Below are 21,636 nucleotides of genomic sequence, written 5' to 3' on the forward strand. Positions count from 1 at the left end.
GGTGGCCAGGCAATGTCAGAGAAAATCAAAAGATGCAGTGAGAAGCTACATGTCACCAGCTTGGGATAGAAACTGCCCAGAACCCTGATTTTCACTATAGTTTGAACCACGCCCCTTGGCATTTCTGATTTCCTTTTTCTGTACTGCATGTGACCACTGACTTTGAGCATTTCTTAATATTATGACCAGCTGTTTTCTGCTCACACCTTTTAGCATTAGTGCTGAGTGTATCTGATATTTAAGCAGGAATTTAGATTTGCCTTCCATCCTACCATATGGCACACTGGAAAACCAGACATCTTCCAAAAGTGTTCAAAAGTCAGGGCGGGGGATGAAAGGTTCCAGGTCACACAGTGACATTTATAAGCATAATGAGATCATCATAGCTGGGTCAAATCCCAGTTGAATCCCCTCTGTACATGCTGCATTGTGATGGTAGTGATTATTTTGACATGGTGATCACCTCAGACACACAGTCTTGGAGAGTGCTTCCTCTCAGCAGACAACTGTCTGCTTTTACCCTGTGGTGTGGCCAAAGACAAAAGGGAAACATTCAAGTTGCAGCCTTAAACCAAACCTGTTCGTCTTCATGGTGCTCAACTTACTTTTTCATTCCACGCCCACAGTCCAATTCCAAGAAATGTTATTCCCAAAAACTGAAAGAGAAAAGGGGAGATCAGGGTAAGTGTCAGGGAAAACACCACATTTTTTTACTCATGAAAGTCAGTTTTCTTTCTCTTTTTTGTTTTTTTTTGAGACATGATTTCTTTGTGTAGCCTTGGCTGTTCTAGAATAAGCTCTGTAGACCAGGCTGGCCTCAACTAAAAAAGATCCACCTGTCTTTGCTTCCCTAATGCTGGGATTAAAAGCATTGGCCAGCACTGCCTAACTAAAGCAAGTTTTCAATTAATTGCTTGAATATATTACTTGATCCGGGGAAAAAAGGTTTCTTTAAAATCTTAGTTAATTGGGAAAAGAAATACCATTGTTTCCTTGCTTAAAATTACTATAACATTTACTAAAACAATTCAAATCATGAACTGTAATCTTTAGGAAGACTCTTGACTGAAACAAACATTTAGAGTAGAGAGGGTGAGTGTGTTGGAGAATCTGTTCATTAGACACGGACATACAGGGCACACATTTAGAGACTCGGTGATCTCTGTCCCGCTGAACCATTATGAGTGGACCAGGTAAGACAGGGGACACAGGACCCCCATGTCCTCCAGCAAGCCCTTTATCATCCTTCAAAGGCGATATAAGAGTCCTATTAAATTCAATGTGAATCAGGCAAACCCCCAGATCTTTGAGGTTTGTTTTGTTGTTTTTTAGGGCCTCCTTACTCCTCCTGGCCTAAACTGATCCCATAACACCATGGATAACTTGGCACACACAAAACATGCGCGGTGAGTTAAGGCCTTGCAGTTCGGTCAGTTAGCCACACTGGGGGTAGGAGAGGGCCGTGACGGAGCCAGCACTGATGGTGGGAAGGGCGTTCCACCTTAACTGGTTCTCGCTATATCCTGAAGCTCTGAGACACACGTTTCCCCCTCTACATTTAACATCCCTGAAGTTGAAATATGGCTTAAAATCGCAGTCTCATCCCACACCCTGATCGTATGTAAAACCACAGTGTGTCTCACAATGAGGGTACCATAGACCGGGTGTCAACGGTACAGGACGGCCCAGCCACTAGGAAGCCACGACCAGGACTGAGAGTAACTGGCTAGCTCACCCACTCCCGGTCTTTATTCTCAACAGAGACTTCCAAACACTGAAGTAAGTGGTGGGGGCGCGGTGGCCAGCAGTTTTAGTCTGACAGCGGTGTAGGATCACTGTTTGTTTTACTAACATCTTGATTAAGTTAAATGTCAGAAAGGCTCTGACAGTGGGCTAAGAGCACCATAGTGGGGGGGGTGGTTTTTCTTCAGTCTCAGGGAAGCCCGAGAATTGTCCGCCCAGCAAGACCTTGCCATTCACAGCAAGGAGTTCCCGACACTTGGGAGGCAGGGATAGTAAATCCAAGTGGAGAAAGAGAATGAAAAAAATGATAATCGGTTCCTCAGAAATGTGGTCGTACTTAAAAGGGTAGAACTCCCCAGAGCTCAAGAAAAAAACAAAACAAAAAAACCCCACAAAAAACAAAAACCAATATGACAGTAAGATGGAGTGCAATATATTCTAAACACCCACAGAAAAGCTTCAGTGTGTCTTTGGAAAAATAAAATAAAATAAAACTTAGGCCTCCATTCTTCCTACCCTTGCTCCAAGGGAGCTACTTTAAACGTGCTGTGATGGTTAGCTTTCCAGTCCTGTGATAAAACACCATGACCAAAAAACAACTTGGGGAGCAACAGGCTTATCTGGCTTACACTTCCACACCACAGCCCTGAAGATAGGGCGGGAACTCAAGGCAGGGGTCTAAGGCAGGAACTGATGCAGAGGCCGCGGAGGAACACTGCTCACCAGAATGCTTCTCAGGGTTTGCTTAGCCTGTTTTTATACAACCAAGGGCCACCTGCCCAGGGGTGGCACCACCCGCAGTGACTGGGCCTCCCCCCATTAATCATTAAGACAACGTCCCCACAGACCTGCCTACAGGCTAACCTTAGAGAGACGTTTTTCTCAATCGAAAGTCCCCAGTGACTCCAGCTTGTGTCAAGATGACATAAAACTAGCCAGCACAAGCGCTTAGACAGATTTCTTGTTTTCAACACCCTATGATAAAGCTGTGGTCAGCCCGTCTGCTATGCTGGCCAGTGTGCTATTTCATTTTATGCTTCTGATCTAAGACACGAGAAAAAGCACAGGAACAAGACAACTCGGCATGCTAGTGTCATATTTACAGGTGCTAGTCAAATGAGTCACATCTGACAGGTGGATAGGACCACGCGGGATTCCGGACCAGATCACGCCACAGGACAGAGTTCTAGCTTTGCTTTATGTGAATGAAATCAGATGTGCCCAGGTGGAGGTGGGGGGGGGGGTTGGGGGTAGGAGGGGGGTAATGTCTGACTTCCTAAGGCTAAAGCTCTCTGTGGACAGCAGTCACTGCCCCAGACGGCGCTCAGCCACAGTGTCACCACAGGCAGCGGGTGGGATGGTGAAATGGTGAGCTGCCTCCTCTTTCTAGCAGGTTGGGTGCATGCTGCGTGTGCCAGGCACTCAGGCTTCCCTGCTTTCCATGTCTGTGAGGCCCCATGTTTACTGTATTGGAGGCAGTGACTTTCTTGAACGTTACAGCCGTTTTTCTTTGCAACTGGCACTACAACGGCCCCTTCTTAGGACAAGGGAAAACAGGTTTGGATAAGATGTGTAGATCACAGAGCTCCTAAGAGGAGGAATGGAGATTTGGCTAGGGGCACGTGTTCTCAGGAATCCTAATGAAGTCCTGTTCCCTCCGGGGATGGAAAACACCAGCAAGCTGAAGTAGGAGATGGGCGCCTACTGCAATCTCGACACCCGGAGGCAAGAGCGCCAGGAGGACCAGCCCTGCCTTGGCTACGAGAGACTCCGTCTCTGGCAAGAAGAGACAAAACGTTGCCTTCACATAAAGACTGGTCGTGGGAGCACATTCTCCATGCTGGTGTTGAGCATGGAGGACAGTGGGAAGGTCAGCTGGGGGAGGGGCACAGACGTTCCTCTCCTTACATACTTCTCCTTCCTCTTCTTGGCACTTTGGGGAAGATTTTTCTTTCAAGAATCAGAACAAAAGAAAAAAAACTTGGAAAGAAATGGTTTTCCAGACAGGAGAAAGAAAAAAGAAGAAGAAAAGAGAGACTCATAATTCCTGCTACAATTTTCCTTCAGGGTTTCCTGTGTGACTTGTGTTTGAGATTAAGGGACATGCTCCACACCTCAGTGAGCCAATGGCACAGGGCAGGGCCTCTGCTGGCTGCAAGCCTTCAGCACTACATCAGTAGCCAATGTCCTCCCGACTGCTCTCGGCCCATATGGTTTGTTTTAAAACCAAGTTGTTCCAGCTCCAAATAATTGAGAGAAGAGCCAAAGCCCAGAGACTCGCACGCAGCACATGAAACCGGTTCCCCTTCCCACTTCCTGAAGGAAAGGTGCCCAGAAACCCCACACTGACCTCCCTCTCAAACCCACAGAGACTGTTGCAGAGGAATGCTGGGAACTCTTAGTGGCAACCTGTTACTCTTCTGAGATGGAAGCGAAACCAAAACTGACACTCGTCCCACACAGCAGCGTATGCAAATGTGTGCCGGAAATGTCTGTCCATCAAATTGCCGAGGTTGTAAAATGAGTAATGGTACTTGTGTCAAAATGCGCTGAATGCAAATATGAGCTAAGATACTATTTTCATTTCTGTCGGTGGGGCTGGAGCCAACTTTGGGCCTCTTACACAGCCAAGCAGGCGTCCTTTACTAAGCTATACTCTCAGCCCCAAGGTCCTAGATTTTTTTTTAAATTTTCATACATGTATACAAAGAATCTGTATTCTATCCACCTCCAACTACCCCCTCTTACTCTCCCAAGCCCCCCCCACGTGTCTCTCTTCCATCCCCATGCTCTCTCTTTTTCATTAATAATTCACTGAGACCCGTTAGTGCTGTGTGAATGAATGTGGGCCACACTCCCAAAGGAAAATGACTCCTCCTACCCCAGCAGGCTTCAGTTGCCAATAGCTCCGGGGGTGGGGGTGGGGTGGAACACCACAAGCCCCTCCCTCACCCATGCAGGAATTATTGGACGGACATGGTCTTGAGCAAGTCTTATGCAGGTAAGCGCAGCTGCTCTGAGTTGCAACGGCCATGTCTAGAGTAGATTCACAGCACCCCGCCCATCTTCTAGCTCTGGCACGATGGCCCTGAGCCTTAGGGAGATTGATAGAGAAGCGCTATTTAAGGCTGAGCACTTATTCTTAACAGTCCCTTATGCTCAGCATCTGACCAGTTACAGGACTCTGCACCGACTATTGCCTGCTACAAAAAGGAGCTTCCCCGACCAAGGCTGAGAGTAACACTACCTATGGGTATAAACATACACATTTAGAAGGAAGTTTGGTAGCATGTCTGTTTGCAGAACTACAGTAGCATGTTGCTTCCAAGGATCTACGACCACTTCCCCCACAAACTTCTGACCAGCCATGAATTCTCTCCATAGAGCAGGCCTCAAATCTAACCAGAAAGCAGTTGGTTACTTCTGTAACAGCCATGCCACTATTGCACCTGTGGACACATTTTTCCTGCAAGGCTGGTACTGTAGCATGCAAGACTCGCCACTGGGGAAGCCGCTGGTGACTTTTCTCCCCCAACAGCCTGCATGATGCCTTCTGTCACCGCGAAAGCTATGCATTAAGTGAGAGGATCCCAGATCAGGTACAGCTTTCCATTTCTCTGTCCTGCAACCAACGCCATTCCGTATCATCAGCAACAGGGCCTTACCACCTAATGTTTTTGTTTGTCTTATTAAGCTTACTTTTGCTTTTATTTTTCAGACAGATCTTGCTGTGTATCACCGGCTGGCCTGGAGCTTGTCTTGTAGACTAGGCTGGCCTCAAACTCACAAAGATCTGAGGTCTCTGCCTCCCACGTATTGGGATTAAGGGTATATGCTACCATCCCTGGTCTTCCGGTTCTGTTTTTAATGTAAATTTGAAAAAGCAATGCTAACAATGTGGTTGGTGCTAACCAGGGACCACCTGAAAAGGAACTAATTCAAAGTGAGGTATGGAGACCAAGTGTTAAATGTGCACCAGTTCTGAAGATGTGATAGGAATGAAAAGAATATAAAATCCCATTAATGGCTGTTATTTATTCTATGTGGAAATGTTAATATTTTAAGTCTACTTGGCAAATATAAATTTAGAATTAATTTTATCTTTTCTCTTTTAAGCATAATTCCCAGAAAATGTGTTATATTTGTTGCCTGCATTAAACTACATTTGTGCAGAATGTTGGCCTAAAGTATCCCACACCAATTAGATGCAGTAGATATCTGAGATTACTCATATTTAACTAATAACCAAATAGGTTTAGAAACATTAAGTGTTTCCCCAGCATTGTACACATAGGTGCTTGAGCTGGGTCACTCAGGGAATTAAGTACTAGTGAATATTCCTTTACAGGTTTTATTTTTTTAATATTTTATTTATTTTGATGTGTGTGGGCGTTTTGCTCGCAGTGTCCACAGAAGGCAGAAGCCAGTATCGGGTCCTCTGGAATAGGAGTTACAGATAGCTATAAAGTGCTACACGGGTGCTGAGAACCGCACCCCAATTTCCAGATTAGGGACATGCTTTCCTAATATGTCTAAAACGTCGTCTACAGCCCCAGCCCAGGGGTAGAAGTACCGAGAAGTGCGCGCACTAATCCTCTAAGTTGCTCCTCTGATGTCTAGGCATCAAAGGCACACTCTTTTGACAGAACTGAGAATGGCGCCCAGTGGAAACAGAGAGTGGTAGCCTGTTAGACTTGGCTTCCCGGGCCAACACAACTGATCCCTTGGCAAAGTCGCAAAGGAAAACAGTCGAATGGGGTGATTCCAGAAGGATGCATCTGCCGCCTTGTCAAGTGGAAAACCTCTCCCATATCCAGTTATTTTCATCCTGGCAGGCTCTCCATTACCTTGGAATGGAGCGGCGTCTCAGCCTCACTGGCACTAAACGGACACTTCAGAAAGCCACTAATCCATCCCTTTACGGTATTCACGTTTCTTTGCATTCCCGCTTTGTAGCTTACGTGCCTCGAGATAAAGAGAGGTAAGACAGACAGACACAGCTCCTGTCTGCAGTAGGAGTACAGCTCAGCCAGAGAAGATAATCAGATAGGGAAAGAATGAACTTTTTCTGTAGTAAGAGGAAAGTTACAGGTCGCGGAGGCTGGACGGAGACTGGTGTGGTAGGAACACAGCGAGGGGGAGGGGCGTGGCATCAATCAGAAAAGCTCCCGGTGAGGAGGCGCCGCCCATTCATCACCCTGGTGACAGGAAGTTTCTCGGGGGCCATCTGTATGGTGGCTGGGAGTGGGTGGGGCAGGCTGGTACGGATGAAAAGAATCACCACCCACGTGGGGTGCAGACATCTGGGGTAGACCCGCAGGGATCCAGAGGCTTGGGAATGCAGACAGGCACTGGAGGTGTCCCGCAGATGGAGGAGAAGCTGGTGCAACCAAGAGCTACTGGAAAGTTAAAGCGACATTTTCAGTAATGACCCCACAGAGGTGTGAAGACAAATGACATTATCCCTGGAGACCATGGCCCTTCAGCGTTCCAAAGTGGGCCCCAAGTCCAGCTTCCAGTACAGGGAAAATGAAACCCACTGCCCCGTAGATAGAATTAACTTCTGGGTGCTGTTTTCAGAGCTGGCTGGACCCAGCGGCAACTCTGAAGGATGTTTTCCTTGAATGAGTACCTGGCTGCTATCTCTGTGAAGCAAATCTCATATTCTGTATTTTTGAAAACCAAATTACTTTAAAATCACCAAATATTTCTACCACCTCTGCTATTTTTATTCAAAAAAAGGGAGGGGCAACTCCATACAAGGGTGCAGCTCTTCGAAGTTTCCAGGCGGCTTCTAAACGATACCTTTTACTCCTGTTTGCTTAAAGAGTAGCAGTTTTCATCGGGGCATCTGCCCAGACTGAAACAGTGCTTGAGATCAGATCGCCAGGTAGCTACCGTAGGACCTCAGTACCCGCCTAGGAAACAATGGAAGAACTAATGTGGAAAGTCTAAAGAAAGGGTCAGCGTCTTGAATCCCAGGCTGATGTCTGGGAATCCAACATGGGACTGATCAAGACCCCCTGAATGTGGGTGTCAGTGAGGAGGCCTAGGCAATCTATTGAGCCTTGGGCAGCAGATCAGTACCCATCCCGAGTATACACACGGACAACAATGAGAGATGCACTCTCATCCTGAACTCTTGGGGGAGGGTCTAGGCCCTGCCCTGGATGAAATGACAGACTATGGACAACCCCATGGAGGGCCTCACCCTCCCTGGTGAAATGAGGGGAGGGCAGGGGAGGAGGGGAGGGAAAGGGAGAGGGACCTGGAACTGACTTGTGAAGCAACCATGTTTCTAATCTAAATTTAAACTGAAAAAAATTAATAAAAAAAGAAAGGGTCAGCGTCTCTGCCTGAACAGACAGGACAGGTGCACCTAAGGCTGTCTCCGGACACTGCAGACCATGGGAAAGTTACTGTCTGGGAGCGGCACACACACTTCTCGGCACTCTTTGTTCTCAGCCAACGCTACAGTTCTGGGCACACGGGTGGCTGGTTTGCAAAGGTTTGCCAAGCGCATACACCAAGACAGTTCCCGTCCTCACAGAGTAGGGACTCAGTTCAGGAGTAAAGAGTTCCCGAGGACAACGCCTGCCGTAGCAAAGAGGAAAGTGTGGGCTGGGGAAAAGTCAATGCACAAAAAGTCAATCCGACTCTTGCCACTGGGTTCTGGTGTCCCCGTTTATACAAACTGCCCTGATAAGACGGCATGATGGATAAAACTCACAATCTGCAAACAGGACATTGCCCGTCGAGGTCAGTGCCTCTCGCTTGTCACAAGGCCACTCCCAGCGTGCCCCGAGGACACAGTGCCCACGGAGCTCCAGCCCCAGCTCGGCACAGCTGCAAACCGCTGGCTGGGCATCTCACTGGAGGGCTTCGGACAGGAGAGGGAACTGAACAGACAGGGGCCTGCTTTGGAACACGGCGTGTTAGCTGGGGTGTGCGGGGAGAGGGGAGCAGCACAAGCCATGCAGGGATAGGTTGCCCAGGGCGGCGGAGGGTCAGGGGGGTGTGAGGGGACGGAAGCACTGTGGAAGGCAGGCGCAGCCACCACAGTGTGCATGCAGGACCAGACAAGGGGTCTCCGCTAGGAAACCCGTATGAGGGGCAGGAATTAATATGCGATGGCTCAGAAACTGAGCTTGCTGGGGTCCTAGCACCCATGTAGGGTAGCTCACAACCACTGGTAACCAGCCCCAGGAGTTAAACGTCCTCTTCTAAATAAATAAAGACAAAATAAATCTTAAAAACCACCTATAAGCAACGTGGCACCAGGAAGAGAAGAAGGAGTTGACTGGCGGATGTTAGAACGGCATCCGAGCTGAAGCCAGACATCTGGGCTGAGGCCTTCAACAGTGGGGAACAATGTGGGACACAGTGTCAGGGGCTGGGAAGGTCAGCACCGTCGCCAGGCTGTGTCAGGCTTCCGAGGTCACAGTGAAGACTGCAATGTCCCCTGAGGGTACAAGGATCTCTTTAGGGCTTCCCAGAGCCCTGCGGTCCTTGCCTGCGGAATAAAGATCTAGCTTCATGCTCAAAACCGTGGGTTCCACGAGACCAAGTGAGAGAGAGTCAACAGGCAGATCTCCCTGCCTGGGACAACAAGTAGTCATACAGATTTCTCCCTGCCGGGATCTCTCCTCAGACATTTCCCTGTCCGGTCCCCAATTCAACCTAGCACTCGGCTCCCCTCTCGGCATCAGAAAACACCTGGTGCAGGCGAGCACAGGCTCTGTGTCCTCAGAGCTTCCCCTACCACACCAGGGGTGGCCTTGCCACGCCTGCAGACGCACCCAGGACTGGGAGAGAACGACCGTACCTCACATCAGACCATAGGCTAGTCAGGAGCACGCGACAAATGAAGCACCTGAGCTCTGTCAGCTCTCTCTCTTCTGTTACCAGCTGAGCATCCTTCCAGAAGAGTGCACCAACTATCTGTGCACTTAAGAGACAAACTCTAGAGTTTGAAATCTTTTCTACTCCTTTCAGGGCAATACAGCTGGATGGCTTCGAAATACTTAACCCTGAAAATTCTGGGGATCCGCATTGAAAGACATTTCTCAGGCTGGGGACCTTAGCTTAGAACGCTTACCTATCTAACATATGCAGGTTTGCTCCCCGAGAGTACAAAAATAAGTAAGTATGTAGATGGACAGCTACATAAATAAAGACATTTCTTCCATTTCTCTCTCCCTCTCTCCTCGCCCCCCTCCCCGTGTGTAGTGTTCATGTATTTATGCATGCTTTCAAATACGTAGGCAGAGCTGTGTGCAGAGGTCAGAGACTGCCATCGATGTCTTCCTCAACTGCCCCCCACCTGTATATTGAGACAAAGTTTCTTACCTGAACCCAGAGCCTGCCAATTACACTCATCTAGCTCTAGCCAGCCAGCCTGCTCTGGGAGCCCCTCCCTGCCTCTGCCTCCCAGGTGCTGGCATTGCGGAGAGACCGCCACAGCCACCCTGCATCTACGTGGTGCTTGGGATGTGAACTCACTCCCATCGTCACGTTTACGTGGCACACAGTTTACCCTCTAAGCCACCTCGCCCCTCCCATCCCCATCTACAGAGCTTTCCCACGTCCTCGGGCTCTTCCAGCCCACCACCCCTCATTATGGTATGATGGCCTACATGCATGGGCTGAATTTCACTTACCTTCCTCTGGACATGTGAGCCCACCAAGGCGGGTCACATGTCTTAAGAAATCATTCTACATGTTCCGGATAGGTTGTTGTTGACACAAGCTAGGGTTATCTGAGAAGAGGGAACCTTAAGTGAAAAGAAAAAATGCTCCTACCAGGCTAACCTGTGGGGGCATTTTCCTAATATGATGTGGGATGGCCCAGCACGTTATGGGTGTTGCCATTCCCGGTCCTGGATATATAAGGAGGGAGGCTGAGCAAGCCAGTAAGCCAAAGGCCTCTGCTCCAGCTAATGCCTCAGGTTTCTGCCCTGACTTCTTCCTGTGATGAAGTGTGGCCTGAGGTGTAAGATGAAATAAACCCTTTCCTCCCCAAGCTGCTGTTGCTCATTGGTGCTTTACCATAGTAAGAGAAACCTAAGACACGTAACACTACACAAAGCCACACCGTCGCCTTTCCCAGGGTTCTGGTACTATGTGCAATGACTTCTGCAGCCTCGATCACCTTACATTACAAAGAACTCGGAGAGGTAGTCAGTCTGTGCTATGGAGAAGGGAGACCAGACGTTACTGCTTCTGGTGACTCATGTGGGGAACCTGGTTATACTTTCTGAGGCTGGCTTCCATGTGGGAACCCTAGGTTTCTAGTACAACAACCCCCTCAGCTCAAGTTGCTTCAGGGGACTTTGTTACCTGAAGCCACAGGGTCCTAAGACACACGGAATTCTTATACTGTAAGTAAAACATTTAGAGCAGCCTAGAACCATAGTTCAGGGGCTTCCTTTGTCCTGGGGGGTTGCTATTCTTTTCCAGGTAACTGAGTGGAAACCCTAGGTGTTCTGACCTGCTGGGCCAACTGTCCTGACCTGGCATGAAAGGGAATATAGAATTTAGTCTACACATCCACCTGAAGTCTATCCTTGGCTTGTTAATGGAATTGTAGGCACAGGCTGCCAGGGCTCGGATCCAAGGACTGGATCTGGAAGGAGTACATCACACATCCTGGGAAAGGAACAGGGGGCCAGGAAGGGGGCCTCTTTGGAATTGTCCAGCACAATGGGCCAGCAGTATCTCCCCAGGGATGATTCCAGGAGAAGGCCTTAAAGAAATGCCCACAGTCTGGGAAAGTCTGGTTTAGAAAGCTCTTTGTTAGAGTTTGGACCTTGACATTTTAGCAAGAGCTAGTAATATGAGATGTGGTGAGGGAGGGCTATGTAAGCAATAAAATCCATATTCCTGGAAATCACCCAGGCAAGGCACGCACGTAAAAAGGAACGTGAGGGATTAGCTATCCACTTTTGGATAGAAACATGGAAGTTGCAAGCTTACAGCTCACTAATCTTTGCTAACCCTGACAGGGCTGTCCCATTTGTCACTCCTCCCCCAGCCAAGGCTGAAAACACAGCAGAGGGATGCTCTAAAGGAGACATGGGCTGGAAGCATGGCAGCCTACAGGCCGGAGAAGTAAGTCTGCAGCTGGGCATGAGCCTCTGTGACCAAGCTCCCGCCGTCAGAGTGAAGCAGCAAGAGGGCCAGCACTCAGAGACTCTGCAAGTCCAGTATTCCTAGGTGCACGGCTTTTGTGCTGAAATATCTTGTAAACATAAAAGCAAAACACCATAGACGTGTCTTAAAAGAACACAGTTAAATTTAAAACAGGATTCCTCTTTTTAAGGATGCAAGAAGGATTATATTATTCAATGGACTTCATATATTCAGTACTGAGGAAGCATCATGCAAGATGCCAGGGGCAGAAAGGCCAATGACAAAGCCGGGCTGCACACACCTTTACTCTCAGCACCTGGGAGGCGGAGGCTGGCAGATCTCTGAGTTCAAGGTCAGCCTGGTCTACAGAGCAAGTTCCAGAATAGCCAGAACTACTCGGAGAAACCCTGACCCGAAAAGAAAAAGGAAGAAAGGAAGAGAAAGAGAGAGAGAGGGGAGGAAAGGGGTGAAAGAGATATAGACATGGCCTTTTATTAAAGAACTAATGGGGGCACATAAATAAAATCACAACTTAGGCTCAGAGAATGGAGCCTTCCCAGAGGCATAGACAAGTTGCCATAGAAACAGAGGTATTGGGGTTGGGGGTGCTGTCAGAAGTAGCTTCCTAGGAATCAACACTTGTTCTGTATTTGAAAGGGAAGGCAACGAGAGCCCTCTCATGCAGAGGCACAGGCTTATGCAGAAAGATGAAAGTCTGACACAGTGAGTCCCTTTAGGAGTCTGCAAGGCTCTAGGCAGGCATCAGTCCCCACAGGATGTCTCTGCACCAGCAACAGCACCTGTGCACTTACCAGAAACGCAAGGTGCCAGCAATCGCTTGTCCTGCTACAGGGAAACTGGCAAGAGTCGGCAAGCTCTCTAAGTGACATGCCCACAAGGCCACTGTGATGCACAGCTTTAAAAAAGATTTGTTTTTATTTAATGTGCTTGAGCGTTTTGCCCGCATGTATGAATGTGCGCCCACATCCTGGTGCCCACAGAAGCCGGAAGGAAGCATTGGGACCCCTGGGACTGAGTGGCAGAGGGTTGTAAGGTACCATGTAGGCACTAGAAAGCAAACCCGAGAGCTCTGTGAGAGCAGGAGGTGCTACCAACAGCTGAGCCATCTCCCCAATCCCCGGTGGATGGCTTTTAAACTCAAGAACCTTGAGGCTAGAGGGTGGTCTAGGGCAGGGTAGCACACCACATGTGGTGTGAACACCCAGGGGCTACAAGCCATAGGAAACCCAGTGAGGACTCCAAGCAGAACAGGAGCAGGAACCTGGTTTGCATCTTGGAAACTTATTCTCTACAGTACAGAGAACAAAGAGAAGGGAGCCAGGCTGCTGGTTGTTAGGCAAGCTGGGAGGCCATTGTAGCCAACCTGGTGAGAAAGACAGCAGCCCAAGAGGAAAAAGATAGGGACATCTGGGGAAAGGGGACTCCAGAGGACTTAGTGACAACAGGCAGAAGGGTGGATGGTGAAGATTTCCCGCTCTTAGGTCCCTGTTTGCTGGTGATGGGGGGACTAAGACTATGCTGTACCCCACCACACTCGTGCTCAAACTTTTCCTAGACTTGTGTGGGCCACACTGGGATTCCTGGTTTCAACACAAAGGAGAATTTCAGGGCTAACTGGTTTATGGAGCAGAATTGGAGACTTTTTATGTGGGCTCCAGCATAAAGATTAAGAGAAAGAGAGGGACTCAAAAGAAAGTAAGACATACCCAAGTGTGTGACTATGGGATTCTCAGAGACACAGGGGAACAGCATAGGTAGGTGTGGGCTTCACAAGGGTAAGTCACAATGTCTTAATATTAGCCGTGTGTGTGTGTGTGTGTGTGTGTGTGTGTGTGTGTGTGTGTGTGTGTGTGTGTGTGTGTGTACCATTTAGGTGGCTCTCAAGTTACATCCCGAAAGACTGCTATCTTCTCCCTTCATTCTTGTATGTGTGAGATGCCTTGCATGGATCATATGTGATAAACCAGAAACCACCAGGGTTAGACAAGGGTAGTAGTTTAGCCTGTGTCCTTCCCCTATAAATGGAGTTTCCGGGGAAATTACTAGAAAATGGTAGTTTGTAGCTGGGAAGGAAGAAAGGCCATATGCAGTTATTAATAGCACAGAAATTCTCACTTTTATGCAGTTGAGTGGCTGGCATCATATAGATTCCTGGTTGAGGGGCTCCCTTTCCCTTCTCGTGGTCTCAGAACATTTCCTTGTCTTCCTATCTGACATTAGGTATGAATCCCAAAAGCGTGAGCTTGGCCAAGTCATTAAAGCCTCCCAGCTCCTCAGTTTCCAAGTACAGAAAATGGGGGTATTTATGGAAACCGAAGCTCCAGAGAAGTAGAGATTTTTGTCTGTTCAGTCCACATTGTGATGCTAAAATGTAAAGCCATGTATGCGCCGCAAACACATACACAATCACACGGACACAGTGCACATCCAGACAAAGCTACTACAGAAAACCATGTCGAACAGTCTAATTTCTCGCTGGAATGATAACACCTCAGAAGTGAGCACATGCAGGTAACATCAGTAACAAAGGCGCCTAGGAAAGCCTGAGAGTACTTTGTGCCCCTGCAAACAGGAGCTGAATCACCCCACGGAGGGCCTTCTGGAAGGGTTAAGTCCTAAGAGAAACACACCGCTTCCTAGAAACACTACGGGGACCTGGTTAGGAGCCATTACACGTTACAGCTGTGATCACGTCGTTCGCAAGGAAAGTGGTGGCTGGCAGGTGCCTTCACGGCCAGGCCCTTACACTTCCCTGCCCGTGCTTAAAAATCCCTTAGTACTGTCACTGGGTTGACGTCATCTCTCTGATCCTTTACATTCAATCAAAACCTGCGGGGGAGGGGGGTTGCACAGCTTAGGGGAGATGAATATAAGATACAGAGAACACACCAAGGAGATCCAAGCTCGTTGATTATCATGTGAAAGAAGGCTCAGAAGCAATCAGTTCTTTGTTGTGGGTGACAAACAAGCCCCATATAAAATGCTCTATACACTGTGCATCTCTGATCAGCCTCACTGGCTCAGTGACTCACAGAGGAGGAGGGAGGGGATGACTAAGAACAATAGGGCAGCCTGCCGGCGGCAGTTAGTTATTTATTCTGTATGTTCAGCTCAGTTTTTCCTCTTTCCAACTTTTTCGTGACACTATAAAAAGAAACCGGGGCGGATGCCTTCCAGCCAAGAACCACGCTGTGCATGCTAAGGAGTGGGAGCCTCACAGGAAGCCACGGAAGCCAAGGGTCCACCTGCCCTCTGCAGTTAGGTGCGGGGAATGGGTTCTGACACATGGGCCATTTATATGTTCTTTTCCATCAGCGTTTATTTCCCAGACTCTTGGAAATTCATTTGCATACAGGACAAGCTGTAGCCATACCACGTGCAGCTTGAAGAAGATGGAAGGCTGAGCTCTCAACAGGCGCTCGCTGCCTTGGAAGCTATCCAAGTGAACACACTCTGGAATTTTCCTCTTCTATTAGAATTTTTGTTTTCTGGGGGCGCGCGATGAAGAACAGCATGAGGGATATGAATAAGCTATATTTATTTCCCCTGCTTCAAAGATGCCCGTCACTTTGATGATGGTGAAGAGAACAGAAAGGGAAATAATGTACCCAGGATCAACATGCTTCCAAAACAATGGATTCAGATGAACATAAAGTGGCAATATGGAAACAGAAACTTTATTACTAAAGATTAAGGCCACTGGACCTTTCTAAGGTAAAAAGAAGTATAGAGGGCCGGGCGGTGGTGGCACACGCCTTTAATCCCAGCACTCGGGAGGCAGAGGCAGGCGGATCTCTGTGAGTTCGAGGCCAGGCTGGACCGACAGCCTCCAAAACAGAGAAACCCTGTCTCGTAAAAACCAAAAAAAAAAAAAAAGTATAGAGGGGCTGCACGATTATTAACAGTAATGTGGCACAATAAACAAGACCTTGGATGACAAACTCTGGTTCAAAACTGGCCCCAGCATTTAGCAGATGTGATGCTGGGGAGGCTGACAGCCTTGGTTTCACAACAATGTGTACAGGCAGTAACTATATCACAAAGACAGACGTAAGAACTGGTACTTAAGACATTCTGTGTGCAGTAGGCACTTAATAAACACCACTGCTGCTGCAATTAAAATGTAATGGAGAAAGTTTCCTAAGCATAACATAAGGTCACTTCTCAGATAATGGAAAGAAACTAACACGCCATCTGTGTCGTATACAATTAATCTAGCAGATTTCCATCAGAACTGAAAGAGTATATACTTCTGGCTGGAGAAGACTACAAAGAGGGCTTTTAAATCCCCTTTCCCTCATTTGAAAGAAACTTCTTTTCATACTTAATATAAAATTTCATTTAAAGCTGCTTAACCAGAGAAGATCGCCATGGGAGAGTAAACCACTGGCAGAATATATTAGGCTTGCATTAATTCATAGCAGTAGCATAACACCTATGAAAAGTAAGCTGGCAGGAAGCCCACGGTTTGCCCTTGAGCCTCAGCCAGCAGGGAAGGCGCGTGCAATATGATTAGTGAATGGGGAGACCCTGGGTGATTAATTAGTGCCCCATGTCAATCCTGTCAGCCCGGCTTTCTGCCAGCAATGTAAATAAGTCACCGATTTTAACTCCCTGATCTCAGAACTGGCGTCTCACCTGAACATGACTTTGTCAAGCACTTTAAATATTGAAGGAAGATTTCCTCCAAATCTCCTTTAAAAAGGACACCAGCTTCCTCTGACATACATTTGAGCTGGGGTAAGTGGCAGGCGGGATAAAGTAACTTGTCTGCAAATTCGCTGAGTGCTGAATTAAACTAAACCCATTCCAAAGTCTCCATAAGTGTTTGATGCTCAAAGGAGAAATTTGCCTATGGATGAGCAGACTTGCTAAATATACCGAGAAGTCCATCAAGCCTGGAAAAGAAGTCATTATAGGAAGCGTGTGTGCCAGTTTATTCACAGCTAATGGTTGCCCGCAAAGAGGCAGGCATGAAAGTTACTGTGGGTCGGTTGGGAAGAGTAAAGGGAATCGCTGAGGCGGGAGACACAAGAGAGGATAACCGTGTGAACATGGAAAAAAATACATTGTATCTGCCTATGAAAATGTCATAATGAAATCCATTGTGAATAATTAAAATAAAAAGCACCGTCCCCCAAAAATGTGCAGTACTGACTAACCCTTCCCAGACTCGACGATGCAGTCATTGGTGGCTTCTAATTTAGTTCTTTAACTGCTTGCTTCCTTAGCTGTTGAGTAACCTTCGTAAGTTATGAGTTCCTAGATGTTTCTGGCAGGTCATTTTTTAAAGAAATTTATAAACAGCATACATTTGTTGCTCAAACTATAAAGTCTGGGAAGTACAAGGATGGCATGTATTCTAATCAAGGTATTGCCCCAAGACTGATGGGACCACGGTGACATCTGTTAGTGGAGATGGTACAGGGCAGGTCCTATTACATCAGTCAAGCTTCTGAAATTAGATCAAATGGGGACTGAAACAACCTTCCTAAATTGAATCACTTCCTTTAAATAAGGTCAGCCTTTGGGTAGATAATTTGTGTAAACATAAAATGGGCATTGCTCTTTTCTGAATGTCATCATTAGAAGCACAAATTGAGCTCTAAATGTGAGAGCCGGCATATAATTAAGGTCTCTGTATTTTTTCTTCTCTGTGTGATGTTTTTACAGTGTAGGTAAAAGGCTTTAATATAAATAAGTAAAATGCTGCATATACATACCCTCCTGTCAAGATCTACCGATCAACATGAGGAGTCACTTCTGCAGTAAAATTCACGACTCAATGCTGAAGCAATTACTTGTGACATGCTGCAAAGGTCCAAGGTTTAAAAATTTGCAACCCCCCAACTTAATGGCATTCTTTTTCCAATATATAAGAAATTAGGGCAGCCCAGTAAATAAGCGTACTGGAGTGATAGCAGTGGCAGCCTAATTTGGTGGCTTTCAAATGTCAGGGCAAAGGCAGGGGAGCATCTAGGGCACTGTGCGGCTTCCAAGGGCTTCAGTGGCCAGGACACTCTGCGGCACTCGTGGACTGATGGACGAGAGAGGTTAGCACAGAGCTTGTGCCCTGACTGCACTCACCATCAGGCCACGGAGATAAGTTGTAAATCAGTAATTAGCATGAGAGCCAATATGCAGTAAATGCTGTAAATGAGATTGAGAAAAGTGAGAAGGTCACAAAGGCTCCAGATGCCAAGATGAGGGAGGGTTCCACGAGGGGCACGAGACTCCCGGGAGGGCCAAGGATGCCGAGAAATGAACATGGAGGGCCTTCCAGACCACTGTCTTTCAAACAGCGGGTCTCGCCCTCCCAGCATCGGTGTAACAGGTCAGGGCCAGGGATTTCTTCCTTAATGAAATGGAATACTATGTTATTGTGCATGGCAAGGTGAAGGACTGACTACTTCAAGAAGTTTCTGATTCGCCGCTAAAATGAAACACAGAGGGTCTTGGCTTAAAAGGTGTGTCCTGCTTTATGGGAAGCCTGGCTAGAAGAGGACACGTTATGAGGTCATTCCGGGCCATTATCTACAACACGGCACCACGGCACTCAGACTGGATAACGGGTGAACCACGAGGCCCTAAGATGCCTCCAGGGTTTCGCCTTTTCTGCTTCATGTTTTATGACACCTGCAGTGCTCACTGCTTCTCCGACCGGCTCCCGCTTAATTACAAGAGCCACGCTTTGAGGTGGTACCCACTCCGGCCACTACAGTGAGACTTGACAGCCAGCCCACAACATGAGGCCATGGCTCTGAATCCAAAGCTTGGAGTAGCCAAAAGAGATACAAAACTGTGAAGTGGTCAGAGCTGGGCCTTCCAGGGATTTTAATCCTGCACCTTCAAAGGACTCATGTGAACAGACATCACATGACCGTATTACTTGAGGAGTTTCTTTTGATCACTCAATTTCAGAATATGAGATCAATTTAACACTCTCCAAATCTCAGGCAAAAGAAAAGAAAAAACCAACACACACACACACATACACACACACACACACACACACACACACACACACACACTCAGGAGTTCAACTGTTCTTAACAACACCCCCAAAAGGGTTTGAGCAAAGGGTCTCATTTCTCACCGGCTGCATTAAATCCCTCTTACTTCATTTGGCAGCAAAGAACTTAATGACTGTTATCACTTGAAGAAACGCTTTGAAGAAAATATAAAAATAGGTGGAAATGCAAAAGGCAGCCTGAAGCAGAAATCCTGACATGAAAGACGGAACCCACTGCCTCCCCAGACTAACTCAGTGCAGCCTCTGTTCTCCCCCGCAGGCATCCTCTCTGATCCTGTCCACACCGGGAACACCCGAGGAATCAATTCGTAGCCTGGAAAGGCCTGAGCTACAAACAACCCAGATGCCAGCCCTCAGGATGGCTGAGAGCACACCAACTGCCCCAAAGGGAAAAACAATGTAAAAGAAATATTGATAGAACAATGGTGTGTCTGAAGGAGGAAAGAAAGGAATTGGAAGTCATTAGTTCCAATGAGTATGATACAGGAGGGATACTGAGCAATGGAAGGGAATCAGTCTTCCCCTTTCTGCTAAAAACACCACCAGAGAGAATCGAAGCCGTGCTTCCACATGTCCAGAATAACCAACGGCCCAGTGGGCAGAGGAGCCAGGACACGAGCTGGAGGCCAGGTCTGCTGGCCACCACAACTGTTTCTGATCTTCTCCCACACTCCCGGTGACCCAGTGCAGGGTGTCTCTACATAGAAGAGAGAGACCCATGGTGTGAACATTTCCATAAAATACCCTTAAATGTGCAGATGCGAGAGTGGTATAAATCCCAGATGAGTTGATCAGTCAACAACAAGGAACATTATCAAACCAACAGAGCTCACACTAGCCCCGAGAATGAAAAGTAACAGACGATGTTTTCTCACTGTCGCTAAAACACTGATGTAACATCCAGTCTGCTTCTATGTTTAATCTGTTTTGGTATTTTGACTTCCACAAATGTTTACATAGAGAACACCTGTTTATATAAGTACACTGAACAAAACAGCCAAACCCAGAGGCCAGATTGGAGTAATTAGCCCTTGTACTTAACCCAAGCCAGCCAATTATGACAAGGAGTCACAGGGTGAGCCTTGATTCATTTGAAGACTTAACATGGCAGCATTAGTGAGCTTCAGGCTGATGTGGAAGTAATCCAATCTCTGCTGAATGAGAAAGAGGCTTTCCCCTCATTTATTTACCAGATATTGACAAGTAATGATCAGCTTTGGGAGGTGCACCTACAAGGGTGCGCACCGTCCACTGGAAACGGAAGCATGCTACTTACTCTAAATGAGCACACTGCAAATCAATTTTCATTCCTCTCATCCAGTCACCACAGTTATCTTGGGGCAGAAGCATATGAGTCCCACATTTGCCAGATGAGGGGGCAGGTTAAGGAACTCATGGGGGTCACACAGTGGTAAAGTCTAGATGCAAGACCCAGAAGCCTGATTCCATAACCCACGCTCCAAATCACAGAAGCCTCTTGGACACTTCATTTCTTAAATGGTATAGCATGCTGTAATGTAAATGGTATAGCACGCTTGATGATATGGTATAATATGCTATGATGTAAATGGTATAGCACGCTATGATGATATAGTATAACATGCTATGATGTTACAACAACCTTTCCCCTGCCGCGCGCGCGCGCGCGCACACACACACACACACACACACACACACACACACACACACACACACACACACACACACACGGTACGGGGTTTCCCTCTACCCAAGTATTCACTTACAATGTACATGAGCATAGATCCTGAAGGCGCCTGCATTTTTATCTGTCTACTTGAGAGCCCTAAATGTTCAGTTAACACAGGTACCCTCAAAGGTCAAAGAAATTGGAGACTCTCTTTCAATGGAGAGGGTCTGATTCAAAGTTGAAACCAATCACAGCTATTTCTAAAATGTAATAACTGCCAGAATCGGTCAGGTAGTTCAGAAACAACACGCGCTCTAGCAAAAAAAAAAAAAATAAATAAATAGCCTATGTTCTTGTCTTTTTCATGGACCTGGTCTACTTAAGCATCCAGCTTGATCATCTCATTGAACTATCAAAAATTGATTTATGGCTATAGCTCAGTGGTAGAGCACTTGCCTAGAACACAAAGGTCCCCAAGTTCAAATCCCTGCTCTGAAAAAAAAAAGGTAAAAGTAAAAAGAACAGAAATATAGCTCAATGGCAGAGTGCCTGACTACCATCCACAAGGCTACGGGTTTAGACCCCAGTGTCACAAGAAGAAAAAGAAAAATACATTTCTTGAAAGTAAGGTTAAACCCCCACCTACTGTATGGACAGAGCACCTAAGAGACATAAGATGGCCTGGACTAGAGCAGTTGCCTATCTAGTGAGCAGGGAAACGAGGCTCAACCCAAGTCCAAATCATCTAACTCTTCAATCTTGGAGAAGATTCACGTGGGGCTGAAGGGATGGTTCAGCGGTTAAGAGCACTGGTTGGTCCTTAAGAGGTCCAGCATCCATTCCCAAGGACCTAGTATAGGTGGCCCATGACCAGCTTCAGGTCCAGCTCAAGGAACTCCACCATCCTGTTCTGGCCTCTACGGGCACCCACGTGCACTTGCACACACCCATTCACAGACTCCTGTGCCCTGGGCTGGGTTGTTTAGATCCCTGTACCTGCACACACCTATTCATACCCTGAGCTGGGTTGTTTACCCGTGAACAATAAGACAGAGGAGCT

The 21,636-nt window shown here is 47.3% G+C and overlaps 1 protein-coding gene across 1 annotated transcript in view; it reads right to left on the minus strand.

Moving 5' to 3' along the window:
- Tspan5 (tetraspanin 5) overlaps positions 1 to 21,636 on the minus strand; it is a 167,702-nt gene that overhangs the window by 36,479 nt on the left and 109,587 nt on the right. The window contains exon 2 of the mRNA XM_005081959.4: positions 606 to 656. Within this exon, the coding sequence (XP_005082016.1) occupies positions 606 to 656 (51 nt within the window). The remainder of the gene's footprint in view (positions 1 to 605; positions 657 to 21,636) is intronic.

The sequence above is a fragment of the Mesocricetus auratus genome, unplaced genomic scaffold, assembly GCF_017639785.1.
Source record: "Mesocricetus auratus isolate SY011 unplaced genomic scaffold, BCM_Maur_2.0 Super-Scaffold_100009, whole genome shotgun sequence".
NCBI classification, from domain to species: Eukaryota; Metazoa; Chordata; class Mammalia; order Rodentia; family Cricetidae; genus Mesocricetus; species Mesocricetus auratus.